This window comes from Teleopsis dalmanni, chromosome X, assembly GCF_002237135.1.
Source record: "Teleopsis dalmanni isolate 2A chromosome X, ASM223713v2, whole genome shotgun sequence".
Taxonomy (NCBI): Eukaryota; Metazoa; Arthropoda; class Insecta; order Diptera; family Diopsidae; genus Teleopsis; species Teleopsis dalmanni.
The window spans coordinates 57,568,068-57,594,367 of NC_051848.1; the positions used below are offsets into that span (position 1 = coordinate 57,568,068).

Here is a 26,300-nt window from a genome sequence, read left to right on the forward strand (position 1 = left end):
TAAATCCAGTATAAATGAGGCACTGTGAACATGCTACTAATTATGTATTAAAATGAATCAGATTTTTATTTTTACATTACCCAATGTTTATTTATATAAGATGTATTAATAAATTATTGATGTATTCACACATCTACAATACATACAAAGAGAAATTTTTATTCTCCATGTATTGCTTACAAATTTTAACTAGTTTGAAACGTTATTCAACACTTATTTTTGGATTGACAGTTATTGAGAGCAAAAAGTGATAGGCAAGTTATTGATTAAAATTGATTAAAATTTTCAAGTTTTTGTTTTGTAAGAACTAATAAGTCAAATATGTGTGAATCGGAAGAATCCGGAACAGATAGTGCTAATGATGATAATGATGATAGTGTACATGAACTACTCAAACAGCTATGCCGCAGTATGGCTAAAGCAGAAAATATATTAGAAGAAAGAAATATCTGCAAGCTTAAGTCCAAATGCATTGAAATATTGAAAAACTTTCAATTTCCAAATAAGGACAGTATAGATATTAATTTTGACCACATTCTCAAACTGGACGCTCGTATGTTTGCAGCAAAACTGATCTTCAAAAAAAATCCGCTGAAATTGCAAAATATCAAAGATATAGAAACAACATTAGAATCCATTGATAAAGTGGATTATTTTGTAAATGGTCCAGGAAAAGATGTTGTAAAGTTTCTTTTGTTATTGGAAAATGAATATAAGGTAACATTTTTCAAAATCGCTGTAAGTACCATTTATTTAATGATTTAATGTTTAGTATGCAAAGTCTCAACCATCAATGCTAGTACCTGCACCTTTCACTCTGTTTGGAGATTTTAAGGATAATAAACATTACCCTGAGGCCGCTTTGAAATGCTCATATAATTTAAAACCACGTTTTTTTAGGGGTGTTGAAAAAATTACATCTGCGAATAATCCTTACATGCCGAAGTTAATAGCAAGTTACATACAAAATAAGATGTCCTTACAGCTCAGTAATTACAATGCAGAAGTCTCAGGAGAAAAACCAACGCTTCAAACTTTGGATATGACGAATCGGGAGTATGGTTTGAAATTTAAAGACTTTGATGTATTGAACAATTTTAAAGATAAAGAAATCGTAAGTGATTCATGCAAATGAATAAGTGGGTCTAAATAATTGTTTTTCTTATAACTATAGATTGGAAATGAAGCAGTCAAAGCTTGCAAATTGCCAATACTGACGGAAACGATTTGTAAATTAGGACCGATCACAGAAGATATATATGATATTCTTGCACGGATCTCTGAAAGTTTTAGTGATGTTGGTGTAAGCAAAGAAAAATTCGTCAAAGTATTACTAGATTTGAAGTGTTTACGAAATGAGTATATTAGAAATAGCTGTGTTGCTAATAGTGTTCCTCTTCCGCAATTTCTAAACAATGTTAAACTATTAATTGGTAAGTGAAGTGCAAAATATAATAATAGAACTAAAATTTATAGATATTTTTTGGGTAGTTGGTAAACAGTCGGATATATTTAAGCTCAATGATGTACACGTATTTGATATGGTTGCAGATGTTACAACTGAAAATTTATTGCCAGGTACAATACACAGTTATATTGAGCCTTTTTTAGAGAGCGGTACTGCTTACAGACGTTTAGAAGCAATCTATCTTGCCAAAAATGAATTCCATGGTTTTCTGTTTAAGGTAAGATAAAGTAAATCTCACACAATACAAAAGTAAAATGAAATGATATATTAAATGTATTTTTAAATATATTTTTAATTATTTATTTAATTTTAAAGGCTTTTAGTGTTGCTTTAGATGAATATTTAATGGCATTCCGTCATCTCGTATTTTCTGTTGAGGATCAGTCTTTGTTGAGTTTCCAAAACCGTATGCGATATATTACAAAATATATAGTACGCTTCACAAACGCTTTGATAATGAAACCAAGCAGTAAGTTCTTCATACTTATATCATTTTAAATGTTTTCTTTAAAATTAATTTAATAAAATATTAACAGAGTCTCCACCCATGGGTCAAAAGTTGCTTAGCTTTTTCTGCAATGAATTAGGACGTCATACGGATGTGAACTTCAATGCAATTCTTATATTTTTCATTAGACGCCTATGCCATGTTTATTTCAAGTATGTTATTTCAAATATAACTATGCCATGTTTATGTATATATATATATAAGTTGAATTACTTTTAGTAATTTTTTTTTTCTTGTAGTCAATTAGAAAAATGGATATTTAAAGGCGTTTTAGATGACACTTTCAATGAGCTATTTATACGTGATATAACGCATTTTAAATTTCAGACGAAATACTATTACAATAGGGTTTATTATGTAAACCCAAACAGTGTACCTGATTTTTTGCAAAATTATGAGAATCTTATTTTGCAATGTGGAAAATATTCGAATTTACTTAGAACATATAAACCAACTGTAAGTATTTATACTAAATAGTATATTTAGTTTGACTTTATACATATTGCATATCCTCTTTTCGTATAAAAAGCTAATTAAAATAATACGATACTGTAGTATGTTCAATACATTTCCTTGATTCAAAAAATATAGAGCTTGAAGATCTTTTCTAATAAAAAAACAAAAATAAATTAAGACATAAAGACATTATGTTGTACAGAATGGTCTCATATAAATAAATTATTATTGTTATTAGAAACAAGAAGGGATTGTGGACTGCGACCTAAAAGATCTATTGTACCCCTTACTCGAGTTAGAGTGGTTTCTCCAAGTACGATTTTTTTAATGAACGACAGTATAGAGCCTACCTTTCTTAGTCTTGAATCTTTATGATTCATAAAATACCCTCCTAGGTGTTTCTTCCGCTTGGACATCAGTGTCAGGCATTCCTTAAGCACATGGTATGCAGTTTCTCTCTCTTCTCTACAGTATCTGCAGTCTGAGTTGGATTGAATTCCTAACTTTGATAGGTGATTCTTCAATCTACAGTGACCGGTCAATAATCCCGTAATAGTTAGTAGGTTGTTTCTTGATTGTGCTATGCAATCTTTGAAGAGTTTTAGGTTGTAATTCCCTACCACCATTTTAGATTGTGTGGTAACCTTTCCCAATAGAATTCTCTTTCTTTTTCCTCTGCACCATTCATAAGAATGTATAGAATTCCTTTGCCTAGACCACAGAATGGTTCCGGGTCTATCATTCTTGAGGCTGCGCCTTCTCTTGCAAATTTGTCTTCCGAGCACAAAAAAAAAGATCTTAATATTGCACCATGGTGACCCTCGTTTTGACTTAGTTACTTTAGAATGACATACTTAGTTACCAATAAAATAAAAAATTTAAATTTAATTACTGTAAACACTAAAAATTACAAATTTAAAAATTAAAAACTAAAATTTAAATTAATATTATTACAATATTATATATAATTATATATTAATAATTAGAAAGTGAAATATTTAAATATTAAGCTCTGCGACTTAATCTACGACTTAAAAACAATTGAATATATATAAAGATTCTATAAAGAGGTTTTTTCGAACAGTAGTGAAATACAACAACAAAAATTTATTTTTTATATTATTTTAATTAATTGAATTTTTGGCTGACCATACAGCTGTTTCGAGTATTGCCAAATACCCATCATCAGTGGTCTTGGAAATAATTCTTATATTTAATTATTCGTAAATAATCATTTTTTGAGACTGCAAGTACCAGGAATCGAACTCGGGTCCTGCCAAATGTGAAGCTCAGAATCAGCGCACCTTAACCGACTGATCCAAAGCCGTACTTGATTTTTTTGTTCACATATTTTTCTGAAGTTTTGTTACTTTGCTGTGAAAGTTTTATTAATAAATTCACTTACTGTGTTTATATTAGAACGAAATCATAAACCAGCTGTAGAATAATTGAATTAATTAATTAATTATAATTTTATTTTCAATTGTTAAATTTCAATACTATTCTGTTCGTAGAGGCATTATTTTATAAAGATTCTAGTTAATAATTATCATTTATTGATATATATATATATAATTTCTTTCAGCATCCTCTGTTTAGCATAAATTATCCAGCCTTAAATGTCAGTTTATCTTATGCTGAAATACAAAATCTACGTAGTAATTGTCAAAAATACTATACAACATTATTAGAGGTGTGTGGTGAACCAGTTTCATTAAAGAAGAAGATATGTAAATGCAAAGAGTTGGTTAAACAACGTTTTGTCGAAGATAGGGTTCATCACTTGGAGAAAGAGGCGCTATCTGAACAAGCCGTAGAAGAAAAACATGTGGATTTACTGCCTGTAGTAAAAGAGAACCAATTAAATAAAAATCTCAAGGACATCATAACTGCAGTAACAGATTCTAATGAAAACTCAGTAACCTGTTCTGCTACTTATATACCGATAACTGATATTGAAAGGAATCAATGTAAGTACTTAAAATTAAAATAATAAATAAGATGTATTGTATTTTGATAGATAAATCTTTTATATTAAAAGACGTAAAGTTTTTTTTGGAGCTTACAGTATATATGTATTTTATACTAAATACATGTATATAAGGTTTTACATCTATTAATCTAGACTAACGGTTAAAAAAAGTTATTGGAAATGTGTCAGTTGAATGTAAATCTCATTTATTATTAAGTTAACTAAAGTACTATATTTATTGGTGCTTTATAAATCATATCACCAATCTATATTTCTTCTGTTCTATCATCTATCAAGTGATGATTGTAGGTTATTGCTTCATTTTATAATTTTAGCTGTACTACGTCTCATAGTTTATGTCTGAACTTATGCCCGTCTTTATACATATGTTATAATATAAATATTACAAAATATATCTATGAGTTTTGATTTCTACGAACTTAAAATTATATTCTATTAATCAGTTTATAATCAAAAATTATTTCTTAAAGCTATTTCGTTCACATTCAGATACCTACGGCTTTCTTATTGAACAAATTCACAAAAGAGTAACAATAGGGCCGATTTTTTTTAAATAATTCAACTTATCAAGTCCTTCAAAATATACCTCAGTTTCCCATTCCACTTCATCAGTTGATACAAATCTCTTTTCCCGGAGTCATCTTCTCAAATTTAGAGATAGGTAATAGTCACTAGAAGCCAAACCTGGAGAATACGGTAGAAGAGGAAGCAAATCGCACCGTAATTCATTTTGCAGGTTGTCTTATCCTGCAAAAGCAAAATTTTTTCCTTCAACAAATGTGGCATTTTTTTTTCTTGATTTACTCATATAATTCAATACTGATATTATTGTTTTTCCTTTTTTAAAATAGTTTATAAAAAATATTCCACTTGAATCCCAGAATACCTATGGAAGCTAAAACTTTTCCAGCCTATTGTTGTTTTCGTGGTTGTTTTGGAACACTATTTCCGACTCTACACATTCTCTGGTTTCTTGTTTTTCCTCAAGTGTGAAATAATAGATCCATGTTTCATCAATTTTCACTATTCGACTCTACTCGCTCATATTTTGAATGACGAAGTTGTTGTCGCTTCTGGTCAATTGTGAGCAAATGCGGTACCCATCTTGCCGAAAACCTTTACATACTTTCATATAATATGTTTGTTGTCTCTGATTTTTCACGTAATTTAATTTTTGGATCATTCAACACAATTTCGTGCATGATCTATGTTTTTCAATTTTGATTCCGGTTCAATGTTTTTTTCAGTTGTGATCTCTTTTGGACGACCCGAACGCTCTTTATCAAAAACACTCATACGACAACGTTTAAATTCAGGACTCCAATATTTTGTTGTTGTTAACGAGTAACAATTTTATTTCTGTACGATATTCAATTTTTTCCATTTTATAAAAAATCTCCAATAAAATAGGTTCAATATCTCAATAATTTGGAAAAAGCTAACCAAACAACTGACGAAGTCGAAACTTTTACAGCTGTCGTTTAAAACTTGCCAGATATATAAAATGCTGGTTTTATTCTGGCGTTGCCACCTGTTGTGAAGTAAGGTAATTCAATAAAAAATTATTGCATTCGGTGGGTGATTCACATCATTACAATGGTGTCAAAATACACGACCGTAATAACATTATCACTATTCATAATGTCACAGTGTCATTACATTTGTTGTTGTACTGATACTGATATATTGTAGAATTAAAAAAATAAATTTTTAAAAGTATAATTACATTATTTCTCAGACATAGTTACCGTAGAAAAAAGATAAATTGTTGACTTATAATTAGAACTGAGTAAATATTTTGTAAATATCTATTATCTATGCATTGTATCTATACTTTATAAAAATTCAAAATTTTGTTTTTTTTAGTTTCTACAATTGAAACCCAAGAATTGAATGAACTTAAATTTGCGGCAGACGATGATTTAATAGACTTATATTGCAATCGTAAATCGTGTTTCAAGTACAATAAAGCTCCTTTCTCAAATGATAACAAATTTGATGAAGAGTTCTTGCACAAAAGTCTAAAGATACAGCCTTATGAATTACATATAGTGCCAAAAATGCAGTGTGAAGATGAAATGCAAACCCCTACATCTTCTACAACAGTCGCAATCTTTAACAAATCTGCAACGGAAGTAATAGTTAAATGTAAGGAAGAAAAATTGGATGAAGAAAGTGAGAATCCATCCCCGCAGAAAACATATTTAGAGTTACTTGAAGAAAAGATAGCAGCTCAAGAGCTTGGTTCAAATGTATATAAAGAAACCAATAAAATTACAGAAGCCACATTTAATTCAAGTGGGCTCATGGTCAAGCCAGAATGTGGTTTCACAATGGCAAGCGGTACTTCTAAACAAGAATTAACTATAAATATCGATGATTCATTCATGAATAATGAGACCGATATCAATGATTTGCTGACACCTGGCTACAAAGATTGCTATCAATACTGCAACGAACTTTTGAGAAGTAACTTTAGATGCTACTACAAAGATTCTTATCAATATCCTAATGAACGTTTGAGAAGTAACTTAAGACGCACATCACGTAAGCTTAGGAAAGAAAACACTGCAGATACTCTAGATGTAGTAAGGCTTAAAGATTTTCTACAAAAATCTGTAACTATGCCATTAAATGCTTATTACGAATGCGTCAGTAATGAAGTTATGCGTCTATTCATCGACGAACTGGAATTACTTGCGCATATCAAGAGTTTGGGACATTATTTTCTGTTAATGGATGGTGACTTCTGTTTTAATATAACTCATGACTTATTTACAAAATTGGAGGACGGCATTAAGCCAGAGCACTTATTTAATCATAGAACTCTGAATAATATACTTAATAAAGCATTGGCTCCAAAATGGACTGGTAAGTAATAAATATTCATTTTAATAGTTGAGTCTAATTTTTTTAAATTTATTTGTAGGTTCTTATGAAAGAGGTAAGAGCTTATCGTTCATTGTTAGAAATATACCTGAAAAATTTGACTTAAACTCTCTGGGAGTGTTTTGTGATTTGACCATGTCTTATAAAGTAAACTGGCCTTTAAACTATATAATTAATCAAGAAATATTGGACAAATATGAACATATATTCAAAGTGCTGTTGAAAATAAAGCGTATAAGTTGGCTTTTTATGAATTCGTTTCAAATACTCAAAGCATCTATAATCAAGCATGGTAAACCACTTCTGAACTCTCCACAATTCAGTCATGTGCAAAAGATTATTTTCAAGTTTTCTAAATTTATACAAAAGTTGCAAAAGTACATTAGCCTCACTGTTCTAAAGGGATCATCGAAGGTTTTCAAAAATGACCTAATATACTCTAATTGCATTGAGGATATTCATCGTGCACACACCGCATTTGTAAAACGCGTTATGGATCATGCTCTCATTGAAGGTGGTAGCTTGGAGTTTCAGGATAGGCTGAAACAAATTTTTGAAATACTTTTGAGATTTTATTAGTGAGTATTTAGTGTATTTATGTATTTATATTGTGTTTTTCTTATAAATTATTTCTTTTATAGTAATTTAAAAGCTTGTCAATTTAAACTGCTTCCCGATGATGAGCACTTCACCCATTCACGTTATAAGAAATTAATCATTGATGAGTTGGAATTCGAAGAATCTCTACAATTAATAATCAATTTGTGTCAAGAAATTAGTAGTCAAGAAGCGCATCACCAAAATATGGATAAGTTCATAAAAGTTTTTACTTTTTAAAAATAATTGCACGGAAGAAGTTGCAATTCAATCCGGCTATTAATAATAAATAAGTTTTCATTTGATTGTACATCATCATTAGCACAAAAATTAGCTAAAATTTGCCAATAATTACTGGTAAAACTTAAAGTTCTCAAAATTATAGTCAACCAAGTAATTTACTAAATTATTAGTTACTATAAATGGTAATAGTTTAATGTATGAAAAAGCGTTCATCTTTTATTTTATAAACCATATTTATTGATTATGAAATTGAGAACAAAATTCCAGTTTATTTATTAGCAATTTTTACAGTCAATAAAATTCATTAACAATCAAATTCTAGTTAATTTATTAAATACATTAGTTTTATATTTTAAACTTGACTACTGCAAGGTATAAAGCCTCAACATTACGAAAAAATTGAAAAGAAAGTTCTAAGATTTTCTCTAAAGTTTCTTTAATAATGTTCTTTTTTAAAACAGCCATGAATACTACACAAAAAGGATGTTTGTCACATATTCAGTCATATTTCATAGTTAGGTGTTCTGGGATCAACACCCCACTGCGTAGATAGTTAAGTCTGCGTCTCGCCACGGCTGGGCATATGCATAGAACTTGTTTTGCTATTTCCTGTTGCTCTTCACAGAGTCGACAGGAATCGTTTTCTGCGGGACCAATCTTTTTCAGATGATATCGCAGTCTACAGTGGCCTGTTAGCTGTCCCGTGTAGAGTTTGCTATCTGTTCCTCTTAAGCTCAGAACAGTTTCAGCCTTTATATGTTCAGGAATAATAAGCCACTTTGACTGCCTTTTGGGCTCTCCAGAAGTCAGTTAGGTTTCGTTTTTCCTTTTCGCTTACTACGTTTTCGCTTATTGGCTTTAAAGCTATTATTTACACTCATCCTTCGCTTACGACGGGGGGTGGTGGCGTATTATAAAAGCACATTTTTTGTTTCAGTGCGCTATGTTATTTGATCTTGTGCAGTGTGTATAGCTTCACTCATCGTTTTTCCATAAAGAGGTTTTCATTGATCCACGCAACGTGTAGGTAACCGTCCTCGTCATCTGCTTCCGTTTACTTTTTCCTCTATAACCAGTTTTTCCAGAGTTCCTAATCGCCTCGCTACGTTACCAAATTAGGTTAAATATCAATTGAAAATCATTTTTATAAGTCTGGTCTTTCATATTTTCATAACTTTTATTGTTGCAGATCTTGTCATTATAACGTTTAGTTTTTCAGAGCTGCGACCAGTATTAGCTTCAAGCCTTCCATCGTTGTTCCAGTTGGCGGGTTGTTAATTTATCTGTCAACTATCATAACTTTTGTTTTGGAAATGTTGATCCCTAGTACATAGCGTCGACTTATGGATGTCAAATTTTCCATCAGTAGATTGAGCTCACTTTCATTACTTGGGATGCAAAGAGTGTGTCGTCTGCATAACGTAAGTTATTAATTTTTGCATATCTTGTAGATAAACACTCAGCATATTCTTTAAACAATATTGGTGAAAGAATGCAGACTTGCCCAGTGCCAGCTTCAGCTTTGAACACATCTGCAAAATACCATGTGTAGATAAATATTTCTTTATATGTCACCTTACCATACTTACACTTATTTTCCTTTTTTAGAAATCTGAGTCAAAACGAATATAGTTAGCAATGCTTGTAGTGACGTGATTACCGTGACGTTGTTCTACTTAACAATAATCATCTTGAACAGTGTGAAAAATTGGATAATGCTTATTTCCAAGTTAGAAATATAAATAGGTGAATATAAAAAGGTTTAAATTATTTATTTTCATCACTCAATCACATCAGTAAAAGTCTTTTGCATCCTCTAAAATTTTATGGAACCCATTGAAAAACCCAAAGATGATTCAGTATTTATTTCACTTACACAGTTTATCCAGCATTGGTTGAGATTATGGTTTGCGGTGGAAAAACGATGAATCGTAGTATCGTTAAGATAAAAATTTAAATAGAATACTAATTGGTGAGATTTAAATATAATTATAGAGTTAATTTAAAAGCTATAGTAAAAGAGAGAAAGTTATGCAAAGTTGCTTATACAATTAAAATTATATTTTTTTTTGCTTGTAACTATAAACGGTTTCTTATGATTAAACAAATTTTAATCCAAAAATAAATAATTTTTTTTAGAAATATCTTATTGTCGTCATAAAGTGGAACATTTTAATTTTTGAAGAAAACTAAACCCCAGTGCACACGAATATACAAAACCGCACAGTACCACAACTCTCCCGCGTTTGCGGTTTTGGGAACATAAAATTTGTGGTTGTGGCGTATATGTGATCATATTTTGAAGTGGACATGACCTATGATAACACCGTGTACAGGTACATGCATTTTTAATCATAAATTCAGCAGAGTTGCTGTGCTACTGCTACTGCATGTACTAAAAAGACTTTAGTTAAGACTTTAAATATAGTTGGGACTTTAACTTTGGTTTAGACTTTCACATTGATTTAGACCCTAACTTTGGTTTAAACCTTAACTTTGATTTAAACCTCAACTTTAGATTTTTCAAACTTTAAATGCTTTTTCCGCCAAGTTATAAAATATGCAATCAGAGTCAGTTATAGACCAAACATGTGATTTTATTAAACAGTTTGATGAGGACATATAATACTCATGCTTATTACAATGACCCTCTCGTGTTTCCAGTAATACATTTATCGATCCGTCATAGAAGACGTATGGCAGACATGGATATGTGCCAGTAGACCGGTCGATTCAATTATCTGACGGTCTTCAAAGTCATTTTCGAACAAATAAGCCAAATGCCTGCAAAGATATTTTGCGTACATGTTTCAAAGGCTGGATGTGTACATGTCTTGCATAGCGGACGCATTTGATTGAAAGTAGTGCGCTTTTACTCTTTTCTTGTTTTTTCTTCTTTTTTATGCTCTTTAAATTGTAAATTTTGTTTCTCTTTCAATAATTAAAAGGAAATTTGTACGTAATTATTTTTTGTTGTTTATTTTGCATATATATTTTACACATTATATTTAGATAATTGTAAATTTATTTATAAAAATAAATTTGAATTAAATTAAATTAATAAATGTGAATGGAATAGAATATTTTACCTTACAATATGCTTATTCACTTTACTCAAAATTGGCACTGATAATAATGAAGGTGTAACGATATAGATTGATGTGAACACTACAAATGAGAGAGTAAGTAAAAGAGAGACTTCTTACATTCATATTTTGAGCAATTGTTGTGCAAAATTTGATTTAAAATACGGATGCAGTATCAAAGACCGTCGCGAAGAGAATGTCTTCGAATACCACTTTTTCAACTCGGTTTCTAAGTAGATCGGTGAGACGCAACATAATTGATATAGGTTTCTACTGCTATGAATGTATAGTTCTCATGCTTTATTACTTTTATTTTTGCTTTAAAAATATTGTTATATTTTTTACAATAATTTTCTTGTAATAAAATATATGTGTTATCATATTACCTACTTTTTGATATCAATGTGATAATATGATAATAAGTACATTTTCTTGAGAGCTCTAATATTTGATAGTTCTAATATAGAAAATAGATAAGACCCTTAGAGTTTGTTTAAATTTTTATTTGGTGGACTTCGAATATGAAGACTCTTTTGTTTAGGTATATATCTACCTTCTGCTCAAAAAGTATCCGGCTTTTGTTGTTTCTTAACTACTCCTTAAGTAATAGACCTTTCTCAAAAATTTTTTGTTATATTGGTACACCCTTTCTTGACATATGGTACAAATTTGTGCGCCATCTGTCAATTAATTTGTTTACAGCAGCTGTTAATGTGAAACTACCTCAAGTGCATTTAGTGAGTTTTACTATGGAAAATTTTTTGACCAATCACGGCCCACTGTCATCGCTTAGGCACTATATTTGCCAGATCTGGCGCCGTGCGACTTTTTCCTAATCCCGAAACTCAAATTGCCCCTTCGTGGTAAGTGTTTTGAGTCGATTAAATCGGTAAAAGAGAATTCGCTGAGGGAACTAAAAGCCATACCTGCACGGGCCTACGAAAAGTTTCCTTGTTTCCAAAAAAGCCCACTTGAGCTCAAATAATAGTCTATTGTCGTACCACAGAACTAGCATTGGTATGTACTTAGATTGCACTCAGTGTACAGCCAACGCAGAAAAAGGTAACGGCTCCCCCATTAGGTAAAAGAAAACCAACCGGACAGTTCTATAAATCTGGCTAGGTCCATAATATTACGGGATGACATCTCAGTCAGGTCGGTGAAAAAAGATGCTTCGAAGATTTTTAATCGTTTTCCAGCTAAAGCAAGGCACAGACAAATGAGATGGAACACAGTCTCATCCTCTTCCTCATTCTCAGAGCCACAGCCCCGACAAAAGTCACTGTAGGATAGATCCAGTCTCATAGCATGCCTTTCTATTTTGCAATGGCTCGTCAGAACAGATATCATGGTGCTGAATAGGTTCCGCCTTAGATGAAATAGTTAGTATATTACATTATATTACAGTCACAAAAAATGCAAATAGAGTCTGTTATGTTGGAGTATATTTAAACCGAAAAATAAAAAGTTTAAACTTTTTTTGTATTTTTTTTATTATTATTTTTACTATTTTAACTTGCTTTAAGCAAGCAATTATTTGTATTTATTCTTATTGAAAGGACATTCTTTCACTTGTTGGCATTTAAAATGCTGGACAACTAGTGTAGTCAAGTTAAAATAAAGAAAAACAAAAGCAACAAAATATTTTAAAATTTTTCTTTTTTGCAAAATGGATTTAAACTTTTTGCTGACAAAGAACGTATTTCGTATTTAGAATCTAGTACAAAATGTTGGCCAAAGTCTTTTGAGCGAAATTAAAGTGGAAAATTTTAGGAATTTAGTTAAATTAACAATGGCCTAAATTGTGAAGAGTTTCGTTTCTACGCCTTTGCTACTACTGTTTCTGATTTCTCTGCTAGAAGAAGTTTTACTTCCGTTTCCTGAATAAAACAAAAGAAAGATTTAATTTTTTTTTTTGTAATTTAATTTAATTTATATTTTTTTTGTGTATTTTTCATTGAATAACCATCCCTAGTATCCATAGTTGTGTGCTATGAGAAAATAGGATAAAAGACTTTTGAAGACTTTTTAAATGCGACATAGAACTTTTATTTTGGTAAAATTAACCTCAACGTATTATTTTTTAAATATTTGAATTTATATTTACAATTAAAAACATCTTAAATAAAGCTATGCTTTATTTTTATAAAGAAATTTTCTCTCGATACTAGAGTTTTTCTACTTTAGTACAAACTAAAGTTTTGACGGCATAAAAACTACATATTGGTATTAAAAAAGACACAATAATAACACAAAACTATTAAAAATAATACTTTATGAAATTAAAAAAATTATTTTAAATATTTATTTTATTTTTAAATATATACATAATTTATTGTTTTCTTGAAAACAAAGAAAAAGTAATATTAATGTAACAAAATTGGAATTTTTAATGTTTTAAGTGAAGTTTGAGTTTTTCTATTCTATAAATATTTAAAAATATATTAAAAAAACTGATTATTATTGTTTATATATTAAATTAAACTTTTTTTAACCTTTTTTTTTGACTCATGTCCCACACAGCTTACTTGGAAACAGTTTGCCATGAGAAATAGGGAAAGAACTACCATTCCCATTTCATTCAAAATAAGTATGATTATTATCAAGACCAAAGTTATTTACAATAACTTAATTCTGACGATAATAGCATAATTTTTCTGACGATAAAAATGTCCTCGATGTCCAATAATATTGTTATTGATATATTATTCCTCACTTAAAATAAAACAGAGTCAATGGATCTCCTAAAAGAACATTGAAATAAATGATCGAACAATTTTGCTCTCTAATATTTCTATATATAAATTATATATAATATAATATAAATAATAATATATGTATATATACTTATATATATTAATATATATATTTTCTTTTATAAAAACAAGGCCAACGAGTATAGAAGTCCAATCGAGTACATAACTATTCAAGCCTGAAACTATCCACCCTTTAGAGAGATTCTTAGATAAAACATTTGACATGTGTCAGAAGGCAAAAGAAAAAAAAACTTTGCATTAATTGTAAACAATTTTTATGCTTTGGGCATCTATAATATATGATTCAATGATTCTTCGCAGTATTTAATTCCAGTACTTAATCAAGCGGAGTGCCCCCCAAATACCTGACACACTACTTCGATGAAGTGGACCATAACCTCTCCACTATCCACTTAAATAACCGCGGCTTTCGTGACCCTAGTCACAAAGTATATTGTTGATTCAACCCCCGCTAGTTAGCCGCAACCCCTTCCCCTTCTATATCGTCCTTTCTACCTAGTTCATGCCCTTGCTTCCTGATTTAAATGAGCGTAGTTCACTGGCGTAGTTCACTAGGTATTAAATCTATTTTCTCATTCCTCTCTTCCATGATTACTGGAATGAAGTTTCCATATTTCTGTGGAAGTCTTCTACTTTCTTTCCTAAGAGGTGGTTTTAGTGGGTTCAAGTCCCACACTGCGGCTTTCGAAGCTTTCCACCTACTGCAAAAAACAAGAAAAAAAAAAAACCAGAGTGTATATATTGTTCCATATATCGTATGTTTGAATGACTAATATTTTTTAAACTTAAAAGTAATCAGAAAATTTGCTGTAAAAAACATGCCATATAGTATTTACCGTAGTTGCTAATTTGAAGTAAATGAAAGTATCTAGATATAAAAAAAAAGTTTCATATATTTATTGTGTACATATTCAAAAGAAGAGTTAAAAATATTACATTGGAATGTACACAAAACTTTTTTAAATATTAATAATATTCGAAGTCCTGATAATTATAAGTACTAGTGCGCTTACGGCGCGTTTTCTGGGATGCACCAGTTTTTCCAGAGCTGGTGTTCCTGCGACGTGTTTTTGGTGCTTCACCATTACCTTTTAAGGTGTTACTGGTCCTCTTACAACGTTTATTTGGTGATTCACAATTATCTACAGTTGTTACAATGTTGCACTTCTTTTTAGGTACATCAGTTTTTACACACATTCCACCGATGCGTTTACGACGCTCGTTTGGTAGTTCAGCATTATCTTTAGAGGTGCTATTCTTGCTACTTTCGGTCTTACGACACTTGTTTGAAGGCACAACAACTTCTTCACCAGCTTCTCCAGAGCTGCCTGTTTTATCCCAACGACACGCGTTTGGACCTGTACCAGCTTCCTTAGAGCTGTCCTTGGAACTGGTGCTTGGTAGTTCATCAGTATGCTCAGATAATCTGATAATCTCAGTATTTATCTGAGCCAAGCGGTATTGAAGCTGTAAAAGTTTTTTGCATTTAATTAGACTTTTTTAAACTGTGCCTTATTTCTTTAGTTGTTTTTATTTCTTACCAGGAAAATATTTAAAGGTTCGCCTTCCTTAAAATCAGGGAACACCGTTTTAATATCTACATTGTACCTCTCAGGGCAAGGTTGCTTTAGGGGTTTGTGTATTTCGTTTTTAACAGCTTATTTAAATAGTAAAAAGTATTCTTTTAAATAATAAAATTAGATAATAGAAAGTAAATTATAGCTTACCCGAACTTGCCACCTCTGGAACGTTCTCCACATTTTGCACAGGAGTTGAGTCCTTGGTAATTAAATCACCGGCCTCTGGAATCGGTAAGTCTGATTCAGGGTTTTCTACCATTTCCTCCTGCTTCACGTCTTCTAAACTTTCCATTGTAGTGGAAGAAATATTTTCCATATTTTAACTTTTAAAATTTTTTAATGCACGAGATTTTAAGAACGTTGCAAACGTCAAAGACAAGCCAATGAAAAGAGACTTGTAGCTTGAGTTTTATTAAAATGTTGAAAATTTTTGCAGTGTTGCATTTTATTTATGCGTCGCATCACAGTAACTTTCATACCATGTATACATCAAACCATGTTTACATTACAAACTTAAGTGAACGAACTTTGCAAAACTAGATTCCAAAACGTCAAACCTTTCGGTTCGTTTCGGGTTTGGATTTCGTTTCGGGATGAGCATGAAGCTAGAAATGTTATTATATTTTGGTGTAATTCTGCTTACTATACTTTCAAGTAAGTTAAAAAGCACGGAAGCTCTTCATGTAGGTAATGAAATTTACTTAGTAAGTTAAGCTTACTAAGTAAGCAGTAGGAAAGTACTTTGTTGCGCCTATTTTTATACGTCAAAGTGAGCTTTGGTAACTAGTTTTGTACTCCAAGTCGACATCCACCAGCAAAGTTCGTTATGTAAATCCCTTATTATACATTATGAACTTTGGTGGTGGAAGTCGACTATACCGCGTTGCCCAACAGCGTTTTTCCAACATAAACGCCTTTTTAGCTAAAATTTTTTTATCCTTTTGAATGACATGAGCAGTTACTTGATTTTAATGTGCTTTAGTAAAAGTTTTAGTTTTAGTAAAAAGAAAATAAAATATGTTTATTTGTTTTTAGTTTGTGACTTATAATACATAATTTGAAGTAATTATTTATTAATTTTGTTTTTAATAAACAGTAAAACTATATTTCACCACACTTAACTGTTATAAAATCGAAACTGTTATATTTTGAACAACAAAAGAACATTTTTATGGCAATATTCTCCTCTTTGAGATTATAGCACAAAAATAATATTCAACACAACCCCTTGTGCAGAATTTCATCCCTTCACGGTCGGGCGGTTGAATTGAAGTATTTATTTTGATACACTAATTCAAAGGCACTTCTAAGCAATTTGGGAATCATGTGCATGCAGGACAAGAGCTAATAGCTGAACAGCTAAAATGCCATTGAAAATCAAATTGTTTCAATTTCATATAATTTCCCTTGGGGTAGGTTTTCACATGATTAACGAACGCAATTCCGAATTACGACGGTCGTAAATGCCGGTGTGCGTGAACACGTAAATGTGATTTTTCATAGGTAAACGAGCGTTGCACAAAAGTTGGAAGCGAAATATTTTAACACAAAAATAACACAAAAACAACAACAAAACATATATAAATGCGTACAAATAACACAAATATGCACGTAATTGACAGTTTTATTAAGCAAATTGCGACATTTTGACAGCTGTTTTGTTCGTGATTATAAGTGTGAACGTCTGCTCTTCCATTTACTTTACTTTAGTGGTTCTTGCTTCATAGAACTGATTTCATGCAAGCATTGCTTTATATTCAATGTATACGTAAAGCGTTATAAGAGGTCGATATATACAGGGCAATTCTGGCAAAGATCGTTAAAAGTCTTTCTTAAGATCTTAGTAAGATCGACCAAAAGATCGTTTGTAAGATTTTAGCTATTCTGGCGCAAAAGTCTTTCAAAAGAAGTTTTGTCATTTTTAATTCGTGGTAGAAAGCTCTTTGCATGCTTTACGAATGTGATATTCCAGTATTTTGGCTCATTCCTGAACAATGGCTTTCTTCAACGCAACCATTATTATTATTGTTGGGGAATGCATCACTGTGACAGTCGTATCTATTGTGTTTCCTTCTGGGTTTAGAGTAAATCTCTAAGCCCTGTTGTGTCAATTAAATGTAGTATTGAACCTCTTCGGAGCCTATATACAGAGTTTTATTGCCTCTTCGGTAAGAATATACATTCTCAGGAGGCTATTCCGTATGCACGTTAGCACAGGGCATTCTAACAGTACATACGTGGCTGACTCTTCATTCTCTTCACAGAATCTACAGTTTGCATACGTATGTATACCCAGTGTCCTGTTAGGGTTCCTATGATGATTGCAAGTTTTTTAGGTTCAAACAATCCTGGTATATCTTTTTGTTATAGGTACCAATAAGTGATTTGGATTGTGTTAATGCAGGTAGATTATCTCAGTAATTCTTTTTATTCTGATTCTCCTTTATTTTTATGAGAGAAAGGAGAGTACTATGTTCCAACCCACAAACAGGTTCCGGCTCCATAATTGTCTACGTATTCGTTTCCGCATATGTCTCGACACCCAAAGAATCGACATCTGATTTGATCCACCGAACAGGTTTAGCTTGTCAAGGCAGTCTTGCAACAGTCTTGAGGTCACCTGATGCGAGTTCTGTCAGTATTGCGATATTTTTAACCTGGTAGTTCCGTTCAATATTGATGAGTACGCACTTAAAAATTGCATTAATTTCCGCTTGGAAGATGCTAGTATTTTTTCCTAGCTCTTACCAATGCTTCTTGCCTGCTTTCAATATGCCCGCTCCGGCACCTTCCTCTATAAGCGAGTGAAATATGCGATTATGGTGCTCGTTAGCTGGTAGATTTGATTGATGCCTTCCCAGCTTCTTTTGTTGCTTAGTTCAGTTTTAAAAAGTTTAGTTAAACTGAACTTAGGATTTATTGTGTCCCATGGCATTGATAACTCCGGACCGTGCTTGGAAAGATTTTCAAATTTCTTTCTATTGAGCCAGCTATCCGTTAGATTTATTTGCTTCATTCTTAGAACAACTCTTCGGACCTAATGTATATTGGCAAGGGCATATTTTATAGCCTTCACCTTGCTCTCCACCTCCCCAAAATTGCCCAGATGGTGAATTCGAAAGCCATTCGTCCATCGTGAAGACGAAATGAAGTGGGAACATGATTTTCATACCATTCTTTGTCCACACGAGATCGAGAGCCTTTTGAGATCGAGACCGGTGCCGAGTATTGTTGGAACGTCCATGTTCTACGATCGAAATGTTTGTGTGTCCATGGCTCTAAAGCAACTTCTAAAACATTTTTTCGAAAATAAATCTTTCGAAATCCATTTCGAATAACTTAGACGTAAATGCTTGTGGTGGCTTGTAAACAATATAAACAGCTGTCATTCGTATAAATTTCACGTAGTTGGCAATATTAGTCTGATATGTGCCTGTGTGTAGTTGGTAACATAACAATGAATAATATTATGTAATATAAAAAAAGTATAAAATTCCATTTATACAAATTTTAATTAATCAATTAATTATTCATTTTTATTTTAATTTTTATGTACTTTACAAAATACGAAATCTTAGTGGACAATCAAAAGATCTGATCAATAGCAGATTCTTCAGTTGATCTTTGGAAAAACCGAAAAGACTTTTCGGTCTTGCAAAAGACCTGTTCCATAATTTAAGAGGTCTTTCAAACAATCTTTCGCAAAGTTTTTGAGAGTAGTGAGCACAAAGATCCTTGCCAGAACTGCTATGATAGGCTATGAAGACTAAACGACGTTTATTAAAATCCAATAATTAAGAATAAATATGAGGAGATGTATTGCCTGTCAACTAGAGCCTTTGGCAAAGCTTAAGATACTGTTCAGTGGGAGATCTTGTAATTGTTCAAAATCCTCAAGGAAGGGGGTCCGTGAAATGTTTAGTCGCCTTCGTACATGAGCTGAACAAAGACAGAGCAGATGAAAGACAATTCACCAACCTATATTTTCCTTTGGTTTCTTCTAGCTTAGTGATCTTCCAGGAATACGTCTTAATCTCATGGTTAACCAACCGAATAAGCTCCAGAATCCGCTAAGAATCAGACGGTTCGGCTGGAATTCAAGAACGCGGTCTAAGTCGGCTTCAAATTTGCTCCTTAGCAACGATTTCAAGTTTTGTGCCTGGCCATACCTCACCAATTCTGTAGATGGCAATGCGAAATATATTAACAGAAAGCTGATCTGCGCAGGAGACTAGCTTCACATGCTGAAACCATCCACTATCGTGATATGTGGATTCTGCATCTGCAAAATTCTTGAGGACATCAATGTATATGTCTAAGAGTCTAAATACGATTTTATCCTATTTTTCAGGAATAATAGTGCATTCGAGTCATTTGCATCAATGACCGTCTTTATGATGGAGCCCTTTAACATGTTGGTAAAGAACTTTGTTGTGGACGCATTTTAACGAAATTTTGTATTTTTGACAGCTGGTTTCAAAGCATGCTTAACCCCGAAGTTTGATAATAGTTGACTTAGTTATAGTTTGATGTGGCCTTCAAGATGATGCAGGTATCAAGGTATAGTGCCTTATATACATATTGCTCGAATAGATATGTGTTGCAAGTCCAGATTCCATTTTTGTGTAGAAGGTATTTTCAGGGTTAGCTGCAACAGATCGTTAATTAGTGAGAATTCTAGTATTGCAATCTACATTTCTGTTCTAAGATCTGTAGTTGACTCTAGATTAATCCTAACTAAACCACGATTCTTCTTTTAAATTTCATCCAAAATGGAATGGTTGCCGCAGTTGACTGTTTTCCACACCCTAGCCTTCTATAGTCAGCTGTACAGTCTTGAACAAAAGCTTTAAGCGCTATGAGATTAATAATATTGTGTATTTAGGCTTTCTTAAGGCGTACTACTGACTGTTCTGGAAATATATAATCAAATTAGTTTCCATAAATTTCCCAAGCAAGTCGGCCAGTAAAAATAAAGTGTTACCAACACAATAAGCGAGCTATTGTGAACCTTTATTGGAAATTCCAACGAATATTGCAATCATATGTCAAAAATTATATGTAAATAAAAATTCAAGCGAAATTCAAAAATTACATAAATTTGAAAATTTTAGTGCTTCATTTTGAAATCTTCAAAATTTTTACCACTTCTATTAATGTTGCATAGATTTTGAACTCTTATATATCAATAATAAATAAATTCGTTTGAGAATTTTTATATGGTGCCAAATCTTAAAATTGGTCTATTGTGAATGATTTTTGGAAGAAAATAGAAAACTACAGTCAGCTGTTTATTAACTACAACTGTTGTGAGTGTTGATGAATAAATTTAAATATTGTATATAAGAAAATTTTTTAATAAAATTTGTGAAAATTACTAACAGGTTAGTAATTGTGAAGAAGTCATTCGTTCATTATTTATAATATATTTATATTATATTTGTATAAAAAATCAAAAATTAATCTATTGTGAATGTTTACTGGAAATATGTTGCAAATTTTCACTCATCCGTTAAATTCATATGAGCGTTTCAATTACCAATAAATTTAAGTATATAAATAAATAGATGGTTACTAATGCCTTTCTGTTATTAATTTTGTTTTTTTTTCATTTATATTAATTTATTTTCAGTGTATAATTTTTATATTTCATTTTGTACACAACACAAGAAAAAATATAGTCAAAAATAAGCATTTAACATTTTTTAAAAGTGATGCCAATTCATTTCAACCAGACCTAATGTTGTTTTTTTGATGTGTTGTGAAAATACGGTCTAATTCAAAAATCAGTCTATTGTGAATGTTCACTGAAAATATGTTTCAAAATTCAAGTCGTTCGTATCAACGTGCTTCCACATCAAAGCGAACGAACTAACTTTTGCAGGTACGATTACCTGCGAACGACAGAGAATATTCGTTCGTTCGCAAGCATTCTCTTTGGTGTGGAAGTACGTTGATACGAACGACTTGAATTTTGAAACATATTTTCAGTGAACATTCACAATAGACTGATTTTTGAATTGGCTGTATTACACAACTTTAGTTTTAATTTTTGTTTGGGAGTAAAACTAAACTCTGAGTATATATATATATATATATGTATTTATATGATATATGATATATTATATTATATATATATATATAATATAATAATATAATATATATGTGATATACTCAGTATGTACATCGTAATGTTTTTTTTTTGTTTTGTTATATGGGCTTATTGGTCAACAGTATTTCTTATGATTTGAAATGTTAAAAACCACAATAAATACCCTCCTTTTCTTGATTATTTTTATTTCAGATTTCTTGATTTCGGTAAATCCTTTAAGAAGTGTTCGTCTTCATCTTAGTCTTACATCTTTAAATGGTCTCAATGAATAGTAATAATTATAAGGCCATTAAAAGGTCTAAGCTTCAGTATTTAAACTTATGTTTCTACATTTCATATTCTCGTGATTCTCGTAATTCTTGAAACCTAAAGCAAATTGTTTCAAAATTTATGCTAATGTTGGCGTGTTCTCCTTTCAGCAATAAAAGTCATTGAACGTTGCGAACATTTCCGTTTGAACTCAGTCTTTGACAAAACGCCAATTTTACAATTTGAAGGCGTCGGTAAGTCTGAAACTTTTATGAAGTAAATAAATTTTTTTATTCCATTTTTCTGATTTAGTTTGAAAAGAAAAACTTTTGGCGTACTTTATTGATTTTTTTCTCTAACTGGAAAAACTGAATAGAAAACGTTAAGCATTTTATTTTATTTTATTTTTTTTGTTAATTATCGAACAGAAGGCTTTTGTTTCTAGTAGACGCACTCAGATTGCTCTTAGGTTGGCGTCTGTATGTGTCAAATGTTTGTTTAAAGGATAATCCCAATATTTATGAAATATTTATGTGAATGTATTTATTTATTATTATTGCTGATTGTTTATATTAACATAAACTAATAGTAGGACATTGTGTTTATGTAAGGCGAAAGATAAATTTTAGTTAAAATAATATTTAAAATTATAATATTCAATTGAAAGGAAGAGTTCAAACGAATTTTGAATCGTAAATGATTATAATTTATTTTAATCAGTTTAAACATAACATAATATACAAATATATTTCTTTGTTTACAGTTGGTGGAAAGCATTAGAAGCGACAGTGTGAGACTTGAGCTCACTAAAACTACCTCTTACGAATTAGTTGAGAAAATCTTAACCATCAGACTTGAAAGAAATCTGATGCTTAATTTCGTAGATGTGGAAATTAAGTTAATTTGGAAAGTGTTCACACTGCCCCAAATCAAGGAAATCATATTTATTTTGTTTACAAATTGAATGTTAAAAATTGCATGCTCCAAACATCATTTGTATCTGGGAAATTTTAAAAGTTGATTATAAAGGATGTTATTCAGTAGATTTATTAGATTTAGTGAATTTCAGGTATGTGAATTATTATTTTTTACTCTATTTTAAATTAATAACAGTTACAGTTTTTTTTGCTATATTTGAATTTAAAAACTTGTAGTACTTTTAAAATATTTTCCCGGTTTTATTCACGTCAATTATCACAAGTTTTACAAAAAGTGACATTTGTTTATTTAAAACAAATGTCACTTTTTCGTTATCTCAACTTTATATTTTGCTTAAAATTTATCTTATGCATAATTGCATTTCAACGATATTTAGTCTATTTTTCTTAATTTCATTCTACCTTAAAACTGAATTTTAAATGAAAAAAATCAACTTAATTTCGCTGAAACGAAGATGAAATTAAGATTTTTGTGAAATTAAGGTGTGTTTGAACATAGTATTACTTAAATAGATTAATTTATATTCTCTTTTTTATTAATTATAACATTAATAGGGCGATTCTAACAAAGATCGTTAAAAGTCTTTCGTGAGATCTTTGAAAGATCTAACAGACATTATTTATCGAGGCTCGAATCCACATTGGATCTTCTATGTGGCAGACAGAGATAAGCAAAATTCGTGCATCACTGTTAAAAGGACATTGGTACTCGCATTCTTTGTAATCACAGTGATGTAGATAATATAGCAAATTACTATTTGTGACATATGTTACATGGAATTTCCATTAAAAGTTACTGTTGCATTAATTTAAATATTTAATTTAATTTATTAATTAAATTGGATTTGGTAATTTGCAGTGTGAATCAATGCTTTATATTATCTTAAGCAGGATTAATTCGAGTAGCATTTTAAATATTTTTAAGAAGTTAGTTTGCTTTGCTTCTCAAATTTGACATTTCTAGGTGAATATTACTAAATAATATTTAATTTTAAAATTCAGTATTAAAAATATATAAAAAAAAATTTACAAAATGAATTAAAATTCATTTTTGGTCCCGTTGTGTTATTTTTGGTGTATATTTTATCAATTTAGTGTTCTTGAATATTGTTTTAACTTGTTCACTTTTAAATCAGAAGATACATTTTTGGGCCTTCCTGCTAAAGTTACAGTTTTACTTGAAACTAATAGTTCATTTCATAATATTGTGCTTGTGACTAAATACTTAGTCTGAAGTGATAACACTGTTATAAAATTAACATATTACCAATATATCATAAAATGGTAAAGAACGATATACCAAACAATCAGACTGACCTCCCCACTATAGATGAATTGGAAGAGGCTGGGGAAATAGAACAATTTTTTATTGATGATGACCTATCTAGTGATGACAGCGACAGCATTGAAGGTATTCAATTATACTACTTTAAATTTAAATTAACATAAAAATCTATTTTAGACTTGACCTCTGAACCTTCCGAAAGTAATATACAAGCGCCATCAAACAGTGCCGTTCAATCAGAGATATATTTAAGTCCGACTGATGTTATGAGTAAAATGTGTTATATTCATTATGGTTCATTATATGAAAGCATTATATACATTGTGAGTTTACCTTCTGAAGAAGACGACATCATTGATATATCCTCACTCTTTGAGGACACAGATTAATTGTCTAAAATGATTGTATGCTTTATAAATAAAATTAGTTGCAATTGATATAAAAAGGTTTATTGCGTTGGAAGCAATTGAGTCTCAATTAGAAGAATATAAAATTGATATAATTAGCCCTCAAAGAAGAACATAAGGTAAGAACTATTTCATATTGAGATTCAGTTTAAATTTTATATAAATTCTTTTTATTTTAAAGAACTGTATTGGAGACTGTTAAATATCTTAGAAACTTGCTTACTAGTTGGAACACACAGTAAAAGCTGTTATAAACTATTTTCAGTATTAAAAATTTTTGAAAAACTTGTTACTTTTACAGGTGTCTACTCGTATAGTAAAAATCGACCTCAATTTAATTGTTCAGTCTGAAGTCCAAGTCTGAAGTATTTTACAGAGGAACCATAACTAACCTTGTCAGGGAGTTATGTTATGCGATAGCTAAAGGTGCTGTTTTTTTTTGTGAAAAAGAACATTCGATTTTTATTTAATATAATACCTGAACTAAAAATATTTAAGGTAGGAATTTGAAGTTTGTAATAGTTATGACAACTATTAGCATTAAATCTGCTAGCACATGAATATAATGCATCCTTTCTTTAGATGGCTACGACGATATTGAAAATTTCTCTACGTAATGTTTGAACTGAAAGTATTTTTGGAGCGGATGTTAATCAAAAGTGAACGAGACAGAGTGAAGTCTCTTGGAATTTTTTGCAAATTCGTAACAATCCATATCATAAAATCAAAAACTGAAATAACGAGTCTTCTAATGCCATTCAAGGGAATAAAATGTTTATCTCTATAAGAATGAGACTGTTAACTGAAATGTATCTCAAAAATTTCAAAAACCTTAGTTAATTATTGTTAAAATTTGAGTCATCATGTCAAAATCATTTGTCTAATTTATTATAATAAATATACACACAAAGTATAAACAATATTTGAGTGTTATTTTTAAAATACTAATATTATCTGTCAGTATAATACTATAATTCATTTTAATACAAACACTATTCCACTAACAGTGTGTGTCTCTACATATGGGTATGTAGAGATCACATGTGTCAATATCTGTTATATTAATAAATGGAATGTATAAATAAGAAACTCAGTTATTATTATATATTCTAAAAATCTTTAGCTGTTTTTTCCAAAGAAAAATAAAGTTCTTTTTGTTCGCGGTATAATGAGAAATTCTTCTCTTTTTGAAAGGCCCAAAATTTAGAGAGAGAGAAGGGAGAAGGGACTTTTTGGACAGTCTTCATTATTCACAATAAAAGAGTAGCACAAATGGTTATTCAAAATTTTTACATCTTTATTAAATTTTACTAAATATGTAAAAATGAGGACAAAATAAAGTATTTTCTGTCAATAAACTGTTAACATAAAGTTGTTACTGTTGATAATTATAAGTTCGAAGTTGTGAAAGCCTTTGTTTATTTACGAACCATTGTAAACACCAAAAATTATGTCAGCCTAGAGATTCAACGAAGAATTACTCTTGCCAACACATGTTCGGACTTCAGACTATATAGGCAATTGAGAAATAAAGTCCCCTCTCGACAAACAGATAACACGCTCTATAAATCTCTTAACATGCCTGTCCTGCTGTATGGTACAGAAGCTTGGATAATTACCAACAGTGATGAGAAGGCGTTAGGAGTATTTGTGAGAAAAATAGACCGAAAGATCTATGGTTCCTTACGTGTTGGCGACGCATAAAAAATTAA

At 30.8% G+C, this 26,300-nt stretch overlaps 2 protein-coding genes and 1 long non-coding RNA gene across 3 annotated transcripts; 2 read left to right on the top strand and 1 right to left on the bottom strand.

Annotated features, from left to right (window-relative positions):
- The first annotated feature begins 237 nt into the window (after positions 1–237).
- Positions 238–8,355, top strand: LOC119690050. Its single transcript, XM_038105035.1, has 11 exons — positions 238–717; positions 773–1,114; positions 1,175–1,433; positions 1,492–1,685; positions 1,784–1,937; positions 2,005–2,128; positions 2,216–2,432; positions 4,018–4,402; positions 6,292–7,296; positions 7,355–7,892; positions 7,956–8,355. Exons 1-11 carry the CDS (start codon positions 322–324, stop codon positions 8,149–8,151), a joined length of 3,810 nt encoding a protein of 1,269 aa, XP_037960963.1. The 5' UTR covers positions 238–321; the 3' UTR covers positions 8,152–8,355.
- Positions 8,356–14,967: 6,612 nt separating this feature from the next.
- On the bottom strand, positions 14,968–16,005 carry LOC119690251. The gene is made up of 3 exons (XM_038105270.1): positions 15,745–16,005; positions 15,559–15,674; positions 14,968–15,484 (listed from the first exon to the last, which is right to left on the bottom strand). The coding sequence occupies exons 1-3, from the start codon at positions 15,911–15,913 to the stop codon at positions 14,984–14,986; spliced, it is 786 nt and encodes a 261-aa protein (XP_037961198.1). The 5' UTR covers positions 15,914–16,005; the 3' UTR covers positions 14,968–14,983.
- A 7,916-nt stretch (positions 16,006–23,921) lies between these two features.
- Positions 23,922–25,491, top strand: LOC119689554. The gene is made up of 5 exons (XR_005253448.1): positions 23,922–24,307; positions 24,359–24,707; positions 24,770–24,826; positions 24,890–25,086; positions 25,171–25,491. It is a non-coding gene; the product is annotated as an uncharacterized LOC119689554 (long non-coding RNA).
- Positions 25,492–26,300: the final 809 nt, after the last annotated feature.